Source organism: Ambystoma mexicanum, chromosome 4q (genome assembly GCF_040938575.1).
Source record: "Ambystoma mexicanum isolate Mex_15411 chromosome 4q, UKY_AmexF1_1, whole genome shotgun sequence".
In the NCBI taxonomy this organism is placed as follows: domain Eukaryota; kingdom Metazoa; phylum Chordata; class Amphibia; order Caudata; family Ambystomatidae; genus Ambystoma; species Ambystoma mexicanum.
The window spans coordinates 945,091,277-945,104,196 of NC_090928.1; the positions used below are offsets into that span (position 1 = coordinate 945,091,277).

The 12,920-nt window shown below is 47.9% G+C and overlaps 1 protein-coding gene across 3 annotated transcripts in view; it reads right to left on the reverse strand.

The window, feature by feature from the left end:
• UBR2 (ubiquitin protein ligase E3 component n-recognin 2) overlaps positions 1-12,920 on the reverse strand; it is a 2,523,611-nt gene that overhangs the window by 430,597 nt on the left and 2,080,094 nt on the right. For all 3 annotated transcript variants that reach the window (XM_069608499.1, XM_069608498.1, XM_069608497.1), the window contains one exon: positions 8,213-8,280. In XM_069608499.1, the coding sequence (XP_069464600.1) occupies positions 8,213-8,280 (68 nt within the window). The remainder of the gene's footprint in view (positions 1-8,212; positions 8,281-12,920) is intronic.

A 12,920-nucleotide genomic window follows, 5' to 3' on the forward strand; every position in this document is an offset into this window, starting at 1 on the left:
GCGGACCTGAAACTAACGTGAGAAACTAAACTGGAGTCAGCCAGGGTTGAATTTAAGGCAGCATTGGAAATCAGAGTAGGCGCAGTCCAGGAGGAAGTTAATCTACTCAGACAAGATGTCAGAGCGTTAGCAGAACGCACAGGCGAATTGTAAAAAGTGGTGACTCCAAACACAGCTGCATGTGCGTCCCACACATCGGAGATCCACATCCTGAAACAATATGTGAGTAACCCGGAAAATAGAGCGGAGGAAGCGGAAAGACGTGCTCGGAGAAATAACATACGTATCGTGGGACTACCGCAAGGCGCAGAAGGATCAAACCCAACGGACTATGTTGAGACGATGTCGCTGCAAGAAATAGGGGGAGGGGCGCTCACCCAAGGATTTGCAGTGGAAAGAGCGCACAGAGCCTTGACAAGGAGGCCACCACCAGGAGCCCCCCCAAGACGAATAATTGTCAAACATCCTGATTTATCGAGATAGGGAGATGATCCTAGAACACTTTCGGAAGGGTGGCACGATACAAGGGCTTCTGCGAATATTATAGCTTACCTGGATTACACACTCTTGGTGCAAAGACGACGAATGAACTATGGGGCTGCTGGGTTCCTGATATCGGTAACACTGAGAAAGGACCAAATGCGGGATAGCCTGAGATCCAGGGATGGAGCTGGGTAACATGGGTGGGGGGAGGGGAGGGAGTTGGGAGGTGTGCAGTGCATTTAGTTGGGAGGATTGGAGGGTGGAGGGGTAGTTGGGGGCCAAGCTATTCGGTGGGAAGGACAAGGAGGGAGGGAGGGAGAAGGGACAGGATATGGATGACAATGGGAGACCTTAGAATAGTAACCTTCTCAACAGCTACCTGAAGAGAAATAAGGTGATGATGTACCAGAGTAGGCAAAAAGTAGACATAGCCTTATTGCAAGAAACACACCTCACTAAAGAGAAACTAGAGGTGGTAAAGAGGAAATGGAGGGGGACCACCATAGGAGCAACGTATTTGGCATATGCCAGGCGAGTATGCACCTGGGTGGCGCCACATGTGCCCTTCCAGTTGCTACAGACCACGGCAGAGCCGGACGGGAGGATGGTAGTGATTCGGGGGCGGTTAGAGAACAGAGAACTGTGCATCATCAAATACTTATGCCCCTAACCAAGACACAGTGGCCTATTTTAAGACACTATATAGTAAAATCAGCCCCCACATAGGAGGCGCGGTTTTATGGGGAGGGGATTTCAATTGCACGCTGAACCCCAAAATGGACAGGATAGACACTAAATTAGATAAGCCCACCCCCACAGCGAAAATGCTACAAGCTCTGCTGAGAGACTTCGGCTGGAAGATATATGGAGGCAGCAACACCCTAATGATAGGCATTACTCACACTATGCCGCCCCACACAACCTGTACACGAGACTAGATTACATGTTCGCCACTTCGGAACTTGCTTGGGAAATGACGGGCTCAGAATATAAAGCGAGGATATTATCGGACCGCTCCCCTCTGGTCCTGAAGTGACATCAGCCCCCTAGAGCCAGGATCGCAACATGGAGGCTTAGAGCCGAGGCACTGAAGGATACTGTATTCCAGGAGGACCTAAGGGAGGAGATAATCGGGTATTTTGAAAATAACACAGGAAGCGTGGAGTCAGAGTGGGAGGCCTTCAAGGTGGTAGAGAAGGGGGAAGCCATATTTAAATCTAGAGGGCTCCAAGGGGGTATAGTGAGTGAGTTACTTCTAGTTTCTTTTCTGTCTCCTGTAATTATGAAAAGAGGGGGTACCTCACAGGAAGACGCCGAACAGGTGAGCCAATTGCAACAGGCTTGTAGTGGGCTCTGGTAGAGGCTATGCAACCTGAATTACAAAAAATACATTGAGAGATACGCAGGGGGAGATAAACCGGGGAGGCTGCTTGCATGGCTATACAAGAGCGAGACTCCAAGACCAGAGATTAGGGAGATAACGGGAGAAGCAGGCCAAGTCTGAAACACCCAGGAGAGTGTGTTAGATTCTATAAACGCCTCTATGAAGATGCAGGGGAGACCGCAGAGCAGGAGACTCAGGAAACGCTAGAAGATATAGGATTACCTAAATTGAATGAGGAAGACAGAGAGAACCTGGATGCTCCAATCACAATAGAGGAATTAGAGACAGTGTTAATACACCTACCCACGAGCAAAGCCCCTGGGACAGACGGGCTCCCTAGTGAATTCTATAAAATGTTTAGACAAGAAGTGCTCCCCCCGCTATCGACAATGCTAAACGAGGCCATCGAGAAAGGGAGACTGCCGGAATCCCTGAGGGAGGCGATGATTATCCCACTTCTTAAACCTGACAAGCCAAGCACAGATTGTGGGTCGTACAGACCCCTATCCATGCTAAACCAGGATAGTAAAATTCTCACGGCCGTACTGGCGAAGAGACTGAAGAGGGTAATAAACAAACTCATACACCCCGACCAAACTGGATATGTCCCAGGCAGAAGTATATCCGATAACCACAGAAGGATCCACCATATTACAGAACAGGCGGAGGGCGACCCAAGTGAAATATCAATAGTTTCGCTAGATGCAGTGAAGGCTTTTGACTCCGTAAGGTGGCCTTGGATGATGGAGGCCTTGAAAGAATACGGGATGGGACCAGGGTGCCTGTGGTGGGTGAAAATGGTGCATAGCTCCCCACAGCCAGGGTAAAAACGGGAGCGATCATTTCAGACAAATGGAAACTTAGCAGAGGCACGAGACAGGGCTGTCCATGGACCCTAATGCTGTACATCCTCGCACTAGAACCGTTAGCGATCTGTTTGAGACAGCAATACGAAGAAATAGGGGTCTATACTAAGGGTGGATCGCACTTGATATCATTGTGTGCGGATGATATGTTGCTATATCTGAGGTACCCAGAAGAGAACTTGCAACACATCTTGGAGGTGATGGAGCACTACGCGACTCTGTCGGGCATAGTGGTGAGCCCTAAAAAATCTTGCATGTTCCCCTTGGGGAGGTACAGGGGCGTCCCACGGGAGAACTTACCTATTTTGCAGATAGCCTGGGAGACCAAAACATTCAGGAACCTGGGGATTAACATATATCACACGATCGAGGACGAACAAAAATATAATACGGAGAGAGCAGTGGAGGGAATCCAGAACAGCATGGGGTTCTGGGCAAAGCTCCCCCTGGCCATGGTGGGAAGGGAGGCCTTGCGCAAGATGGTGGTCCTGCCTAGGCTACTACATTTTTTCATTAACTTCCCACACATGTTGCCCAAACGTTTTTTTATTAAACTCGAGAGTTTGTGTAGAGGCTTTTTGTGGCACAACTCCAGAAATAGAGTGGCCCTATGGAAACTACAGAATACGTATGACAGAGGGGGCATAAACCTGCCGAATTTTGAGATATACCACTTGCAGGACAGTTACAATATGTCGCTAGGTGGCTGTCGGAAGATGAGACAGCAGAATCTTGATTGCTGAAGGATGAATGTGACCCTTATTCCTAAAAGAAATGATATGGCTACCCAAACCAGAGCTGCATGGCGATCGAGATTGCTGGAACTGGACTGGAAGACATGGCACAAAGCGTGTCGAGCTATGGGAAACCCGACCCAATGCTCCCCGCAGGCGCCACTTGTGGCACTCTGCGGTGTGGATGAGCAACTACGGAGAGGGATCCGTAAACACTGCGAGCCAGCAGGCCTAGCGACCCTGGGAGATATATGGCAAGAAGGGAAGGCATTGGACTTCCAAACGATAGCGGATGAGACTGGAGTACACATGGGGCAATATATCACATATACTAGAATAATTAAACGGGTGAAGGAAACGTGGTCCGAAATAGCACTAGCAGAATAACCTGAAAGCGCCATAGAAACGATGTATGATATCTCAGAGGGAGGGCACGAAACATCCCGGATCTATGAACTGGTGATGTCGAGAGTGGGCAAGGAGTTGCTCCAATTGAGACGAGACTGGGAGGGGGAAGCAGGAGAACCTATGCAAGATGGGCAGTGGGAAAGAGCTCAGAGATATCACAAAAAGGTGTCTAGGATAGCCAGACTGCAGCAGATACAATTATATGTCACCCATTGGGCATGCATGACCCCCAAAAAGGTTGCCAGATTTGGAAGTAAAGAACAAAAATGCTTCAAGTGCAGGGAGGTGGATGCTGGGATGATCCACATGTTCTGGGCGTGCCCAGAGGTGGGAAAATTCGGGGATGAAGTTAAGCTATGACTACTGAAAAGGGATTCAAGCTAGATGTGGAATCTATATGGGCATGCATGTTGGGGGGATTTACCAGACCATGCAACCTAAAACACGTTTGCAAACTCAAGGACCTGTCCTACATCCTGGCCAAAAGGAGAACTGCAATGAGCTGGAAAGCAGCCCACAGACCAAGACTAGAGGTATGGTGGCACAACCTCCTGAAATGAGCAGAAGCTGAGACAGTGGTATGGTGTGAGGCAGCCAGCAGAGGGGAAGATAACGAAGTGGGACCTCTGATAGCATGGAGACAAAAGGTAGCCTCATTGTTGAGATCCACCCATGCCATGCCAATTTTAGTGAATATGACACGTCCGAGAACGGTGAAGGGGATTAACCCCAGAAGAAGGGTAATCCGACGAACGAGTGGAAGCTTAAGTTAAAAGGGGAGGAGGGGGGGAAGACAGTAATAAATAATACGTAAATGTATGCTAAAGAAGCTTGTAACCGAAAATGTTGGGTGTGATGGTTATGTTTTGTTTGTTGTAAAAATCAATAAAATTATTTTTTATTAAAAATAAATACTATGAAGGCATCCCCCTGTCGTCCTCCCAGGGGTAATTCCCTGGAGCCGAACAGCTTGCACTTCCTATTGGATCTAGATGCGAACAGATCCATTTGAGCGGTTCCCAAGAGGGCGAAGATCTCTGAAACGACTTTGCGGTATAGCTCGTACTCATGGGAGACCAAAACCTGCCTGCTCAGGAAGTCTGTCACCAAGTTCACCAGTTTGGCCAGAAGAATTGCCCATACAGAGATTTATCTTTGCAATGCCCAAGCCCAGCGTTGCATTGCCTCTCTGCAGTGGAAGTCACCCTACGCCCCCTCTCTTGTTGGGTTAGTGCATGACCACTGAGTTGTCCGTCATGATCAAGACTGTGTTCCACTGTATTGAGGGCAAGAAGGCCATTAGTGCCACTCTGAACGCCCTCATCTCCAAAAGGATTATGTGCAGTTTCACCACTGCTGGGAATCACAGCTCATTAACCCCAAGTTTGTTCAGGTGTGCACCCCAGTCCTTCAGTGAGGCATCTGTCAATATTGGCACATCCGGCCTGGGTTGACAAAAGGGTCCCTCTCCATCAAGTTCTCCTTGCAGGATCACCACAGGAGGTCCTGTGAGATCCTGGTCGGGACCTGCAAGAGATCTGACATGTTGCCTGAGAACTGTGACCACTGGGATCTAAAAGCCCATTGAAGGGATCTCATTCTCAGTTTGGCCTCTGGCACCAGAAAATGTAAATGCAGGATGCCATGAGGGTAGGCAACCTTAAAAGTCCAAGGCCAGAAGTATTTGGCCATTCTGGAATTTGGAGTCCATCTGTTGGATATTGGTAGCTCTGTCCTCTGGGGGGAACGCCTTCCTCCTTGGACGAGTCCAGGATCACCCAGATGAACTGGGGCGTTTGAGAAGGTGTCATCTGTGACTTCTTGAAATTGTGGGAGAGGCCCAGCTTGTGAAGGTAGTTGAGGACCTGGCTTAGATGAACTTGGTCTTGCTCCTCAGAGTGGGCCCTGATGAGCAAGTCATCCAGGTCAGGCACAGCATTAATCCCCTCCCTTCTCGGACTGGCTTCTACCAGCTTGGTGAAATCCCCTTGGGGCGCAGGTGAGCGCAAACAGCAACACTGCAAATTGGTAGTGCGTATTGCCGTCCATGAATTTCAGATACTTCCTGTGCTTGGGATGGATCTGGACATGGAAGTAAGCATCCTGAAGATCCAAGGACACCAGCCAATCCTGCAGCTCAATCATCTTGAATTTGTTTATCCTGAGGAACCTGTTGCAGCGCCTCGGGTCCAAGATGGGTCTTCTTTGCATGGCAGAGGTTTGGCCTCTTCCTCTTTAGTTGAAGGACCCATAATAACGAAAAGACCTTTAGCGAGTCAGAGTGGGAGCCTGAGAAGGCTGCCAATGAATAGAGGCACTCGAGGATTAAGCGTCTGGCTTGGAGGATTGCAACTTCTTCAAACTGTTGTCAGCCTCGGATCCAAAGAGGTTAAAGCAGCCGAAATATCCAACAGTCTAGCCTGACTTTAGGTTCAAAACCAGACTTTCCCAGCCATGAGAAACTTCTCGAAACTGAGCTGGTGCCCGTCACTCTCCCCAGGCAATCAGAGGTATCCAAACCACACTGTAATGCTTGGCACATTGCCTCTTTTCCATCCGCAATTACATTGAGGAAACCATCCTGCTTTTTCCCCCCTCAGAGATTTCCTCAACGGCTTGTTCAATTACTGACCATACCTTGTGTGTATCTGCCCAGAGCGCAGGAGGAATCCACTACATTCTGAGCCCCGATGTCCACCTTCTTATTGTCACTGTCTGGTGGCAAGGATGGGCAAGCAACTGACCTGGCATTAGAAGTGACGGCATGGAGCACAATGTTCTCTGGTCTAGGATGCTTGCCTAAGAAGACAGGGTCTGAAGGAGGAGACCTGGACCTCTTGGACAGGTCCCCCCGTTAACTGCTGGCACTGAGCAGGGTTTCTGCCAACGATCCATAAGGGGATCCTTCAGTGCTGCATGGAAAAAAAGAACAAGCTCCTTCTTTGGACCCTTTGTCCAGGATGTCAGTAAGGCCAAAATATATGACATCATTGGTAGGGCAGTACCCACCCTAGAGCTTCCAAGACGTTGATAGCTCTATAAGCTGCATCGGGTTGAGCATGAGGGTCTGAAGGGAATAGCTCACTCTCAAGGGAGGTGTCCTGTCCATGAGACCAAAAGGGATCTCACACCCCTCATCATCATCAAATATTCTTTAAAAAAAGGACAGAGTCAACCCTTGACCTAGGTGCCTATAGCGGCAGCAATGGGTAATCGAATCTTGATGGCGATCGGCATCGAAACCAGTCGAGGCAGTAGCCCTTGCTTGAGCTTTTCAGCGCACTCAACGAGTCCTTCGAAAAGTCCAAGATGGTTTTACTTTGTGCAGTGTGCTCAGACCCCTTTTTGTCTCTCAAATCTGAGGAGGTCGAAGGGACCGCTTTTTCAAAAACATCCAGCATTTTCTGCCAATACTCTTCCTACTTTCTACAGAGTCTGGCTTAGATGGGAATCGTACCAGTTTATCTGGAGAGTCTCTGATGGTTGGGCAGTTGACTAACTCTTTTGTCGAACGGGTGAATTTTGGAGTGCCTGTAGACACTTGGAGGAAGATGGTCTGAGTTTTAATTTGCAGCACCTCTCTTTCAAAGCCTTCGGCATCATAGATTGACATAATCTGCAGTCCATGTTTCATGGCCGTGCAGAGACACCACAAGCACAAACTGTGAGGATTGGTCAGTGACATTTTACTGTCACAGTCCTTACAGTGCTTGAAACCAGAAGGATTCAGTGTCTACATCGTGTTGAAATGTCTAAAGATTTTCAGAAAAAAACGTTTTACAGCAGTATGAGTTGTTCAGACTGTACTGTGCCGAATAGGTGGAAAAAGAGAACTGAGGTCAGGGGGTGTGGCTATTTATATCAACGTCGTGTCTGGACCCAAGGTCGAGAGCTTGAGATGCCAAAGGTGCACGCTGCCCTGTAGTGGTTAAAAAGATCCCAAAGTTGCGCTGCTGGCGTAGAATACATCCAAGATGAGGAATACGTTGGAGGACACTATCCATTAGAACACTACATTGTGAAAAAGCAAACACTGTGTCTCAGGTCCTGTCAGAGCTTGCTGTTCCTACTAGGACTTACTTTCAATTCCAAAAGCTATGGAAGACTTTTGTTCTTGATCGTGTGGTAAATTTGTGTGGGCATTCATCATTACCTCCACTTAGCTTAGATTTCATACGTTGCATTCACCCTCTTTAATTTGCCAAAATGTTACGCAACTAATGTTATACATTTTAACAGACAGCTTAATGACGGTTTCATCACTATTTGGGAACACAGCTGCCACCTTTGCGCTTGCAAATAGTAAAATAAGTGATAAATCATCATATGTTACTCACAAGTAAATGAAACATGTCGATATCAAGGATGCATGGGGTTGTTTCATTCTTTTCATTGGGAACCAGAGCTAAAAATGTGGAACGAAACATAAAAACACAATATCATTACAATGCATATTACACCATCTGTGTACTTTTACTTTCATCTCACTAAAGAAAAAATATGTATCCTGCTAAATAAAGAATTCAATTTTTAATATTTATTTTTAAATGCATTGAAGTGACATGGTAAACTACAGCATTTTAGTGCTTTTCAGACAAACTCCTTACCTCTTGGTAATGTTCTGATAATGGTTCCTCCCACAGATCTAGGAAATCCATCTCGCAGCGCAGCTGTTCTTTAGAAACATTTCCCACCACCAGGGGGAGCAGCGCGGTTCTTCATCGGCTCTGCTTGATCCGTCTATGTACCCTGTGCTCGACATGATGTCAGGGCCAGAATATATTGAGGTAATGGGCACTGTGACCTTAGTTCCACCCATTTTACCTAGCACTCTAACGGCGAGGGACTGCAGAACTGAAGGGTGTACTAGCTATTCGCAAAGTGGCACAGGTTTGGAGGGCGATGAGGCATCGGTGGAGGAACATCCTTCAGAAGAACCAATTACTTACCCTAGGTAATGTTCTTTCTGATGGATGTTACTCCCACGGACTCCATTTCTTAGATTTATTCTTGTGGCAGTAAAAGATCTCAGAAACTTTTGACAGCACGGGGCACCTTGAACGGCTCTGGCTAGGAGGTTCCTCTGCACTTTTTGTCGTAGAGTCCAGACGTGACGTTGTTACAAATAGCCTGCACCACCTGACCATAGTTACTTTTTTTCTCCCATATGCTCAGCTGAATTGGCAATCACAAATTATATGAGGTGCCTGACAGGACTGAAGGAGAGAGCTCTCCGATTGAGGGGTAGGTCGGGTGGGCAGTAGTTTTTTTACAAACCTGTGTAGAGAAGCCCACGTTGCAGCCTGACACATGTCCTTAATATACTCCCCCTTTGGAGTGCCAATGTAGCGTCCATGTCGTACACAGTCGGGTACTGGAGACTAAGAAAGCAGCAAACCCAATGGGGCTCCTATAGAGGAGCACTTTTTCTCTGACCTACAAGCCTCCTAGATCAGAACCAACTAGACAGATCATTGGTTAGGTAAAATGGATGCTGTCCAGTGATCTGAAAAGGGCACACTGATTGCAATAGGATCCCCCCCCCACACTGTCTCATCTAGGTTAAGTAAATTACCTGGTGCGGCAGTCGAAAGGCTGCAGACCTAACATGCTTCTTCAAGAAATACAGAAATACAGAATGGAAGAACAGGATCGACTCTAACCCGGGCTGAACGAGAGCACAGTCCCTAATGGAAAAATCCAGTAACCAAAATTCAAGTCTCAGGTAAGTTCAGGTAAACGTTCACTTAGATACAACAAAAACATGGAAAAGGTTCCATACACACATGAAAGAAATCCAAGGAAAAAACCCAAAAAGCAAACGAAAAAAAGCAAAGAAAAGTAATCCAAGTTACAGGGATATTCAAGTGGCATTCCAGAAGACAGGCAGAGTATTGGTACACAGAGGGCCAGCCTAACACAGAACATGATCCAAAACAGGTAGAAGGGAGGACAGCTCACAGGCAATGCGTTTTGTCTTGGAAGCAAGACAACGCAGAGCAACACAGGCTCAAATCCCGGCCCAAGCATAGAGACTGGCCTCCAATAATTAGCATGTTACAAAAGGAGACATTACTTACCGTAATGTTCTTTCTATGGATTCTTCTCCCAGCAGATTCTTCATCTGATCCCTCCTCTGCTGCTCCAGAACATTTTCAACAGGTGGCGTAGTGGACCTCGTCCCGGCCGTTGATCGTCTTGTTCGGCATCTGGTCCTTGGTTCGAACGTGACGTTAAGCGTCGTGTAAATACCCTCGTCCCTACACCCCCACACCGCAATTTACCCCTGCCCCGAGCACACCACGCTGCATTGGAAAGCATAGAGAACGGGCTAATAAGCCCTTAAAATGAATTAACTATAAACCTCTGCAGGTGAAACAATTGCAACAAACACTAAAAAGTTCGCTTTTTCTTTTTAAAGAAACCTGTGGCAGGAAAGACAGAAAACGGACATAGGGGACCATCACCAAGCCAACGTGAAAGAGAAGATGTGCACCAACCACCGACTTTCTGAGCGGGGATGGATAGGAGGGGAGATGAGGAATCTGCGGAAGAATAAACCATAGAAAGAACATTACGGTAAGTCATTTCTCCTTTGATGGATTGCTTTTCTCCTGCAGATTCCTCATCTGATAGACACCCAAAGCGGTAGATAAAGGAGGTGAGCAGAAAGTTATACTAAGATATTTTGCAGCACTGCCCTGCCATAATGCGCATCCGCTGTACGAGCCACATCCGGATTATAGTGCTTTGAAAAAGTATGAAGGGATGACCATGTTGTTGCATGACAAATCTCCCGAACAGGGACTCCCCTCTATAAAGCTGTGGACGCTGAGACTCCCCTTGTCGAATGGGCCCTGATGCCTACTGGCAATTCCTTCTCAGCTGACTGGTAGCATTAAGCTATGCAGAAAATTATCCAGCAGAATAAAGTCTGCTTGGTTATGGGCAGGCCCTTACAGGCTAAGGAAAAGGCCACAAAGAGCTGGTCAGCTCCTGACATCAGCTGTCCTCGTAATATAATATCTCAACACCCTTTTTGTGTCCAAGCGATTTAACCGTCCTCCTGTTTAGAAGGGTGCGGAGGAGGGTAGAAGACCGGAAGGTCGATGGATTGCGCAGATGGAATTCTGAGACAACCTTTGGAAGGACGTCCAGGCCTTACCCTAAGTGAGACTTTCTCCAGGGAAATAACACAGGAAGGGTGGTTTATAGCAGTTATAGGTCAAAGGATCGAAAAAAAGGGTCGAATGACAAAAGGGTCGAGTCAAAAATCTTTGTGGGGGGGTACACCCCCTAACCTCCCCAAACCCCTTTTGCCTTCGACCCTTTTGCTTTCGACCCTTTTGCTTTCGACCCTTTAACTGGACACCATTTACAGCATAAGGCCTGCAGTTCACTGACCCACCTAGCGGATGTAATAGCCACCAAAAAGGCTGTTTTCAAAAAAATAAGTCTTAATGGATAAGTATACACAGGCTGAAAGGGAGCCACCATCAGAAATGTTATTACCAGATTATGGTCACAATCCAGGACAGCAAAGGGAGTTTGCAGAAACTTACTTACAAGACCTTTCAGGAATTGTGCCATGACCAGGATCGTAAAAAAATTAACCTTGATCCAGGGATCTCTTAAATACAGAGAAGAACGGCAAATAACCTTTGACCTTGGCGAATTAAAGGCCTTCCGAGGCCACTGACAGAAGGAACTCCATCACTGTAGTGGTGGGGCAAGTGATGGGGTCAGTCTTGCATTCCCTGCACCACACCTCAAATCTTCTCCATCTGCACGCATACAAAGATCTTGTAGACAGTCGGCGTGCAGCCAGCAACACCTCAATTACTTCCTCAGAGAGATCCCAGGCATCATATCTCATCCTCTCAAATGCCATGCATGTAGGTTGAGGGATTCTGGTGTTGGATGGAGTATCCAACCTTCCAAGGCAACCAGTGAGGTGGACAGACGGCCATATCCAAGAGGTCAGAGTATCACTTTCTCCTCGTCCAGATCATTGTCGCTCGAAAACCTCTTCAACCTCCGGAGAACTCATGGAATGACGGGAACACGCATTGGAGAGGGAAGGTCCAATCCACCAGAAACGGGTCTCCCAGTGCAGCATTCGCTGGGAATTCCCTAGAGCAAAACTGTTTGCATTTCCTGTTGGGCTCTGTTGCGAACTGCTTCACTGCGGGGGTACCCCAGAGAGAGTAGACCTCTCTAGGACTTCCTAGCACACTTCCCACTCGTGTAAAACCATGGCCTGCTTGCTGAGAGCATCCGCCAAGTTGTTCTCTGTGCCTCTGATGAACTGCCGAGACTGAGATTCAGTTCTCCAGCAACCAGAACCAAAGCATCATGGCTCCATGCAGAGAGGGTGGAAGTGCACACCACCTTGTTTGTTGCCACTGTGTTGTCTGTCAGAACGGAACGAGGACATGTTTCCCCTGCAGAGACTGGCAAATGCTTTCATGGCATGCCTGATAGCTCGGAACTCCAGCCTGTTGACGTGCCACTTGGCTTCCGTTGCAGACCGGAGGCCACTCTCCTGCAAATTCTCACAGTGAGCGCCCCAACCCTTCAAAGATGCATCCGTGACCACTCAGGTCTGAGGCCAGAAGGGTTCCCCCACTAGGAGACTGTTGCTGTCTGCCCACCAGGACATGTCGACCACTGAAGCGGACACCCTGATGAGATCCGAGAGAGTGTACTGAGACCACTGACCCCTCAGGAGACACTGCAGGGATTTCATGTGCAATCTGGCCTCTGGCACTAGAAAATGCAGGAGGCCATGTGACCCAAGAGGCGTAGGAAGAAAGTCGCAGGTAGAGTGGCATGGTTCCGGACCAAGTCAACAATTTGTGTCAAGCTGACTACTCTCGCCTCGTGAGGGAAGGCCTTCCCTACCAGGTATCTAGGACTGATTCGATAAACTGGAGCCTCTGGACTGGCATCATTTGGGACTTCTTTAAATTTAGGGAGAATCCCAGCTTGTGCAGCAACAAGCAGATATCCTCTAAATGGGACAAGACCTGCACTGAAGACTTT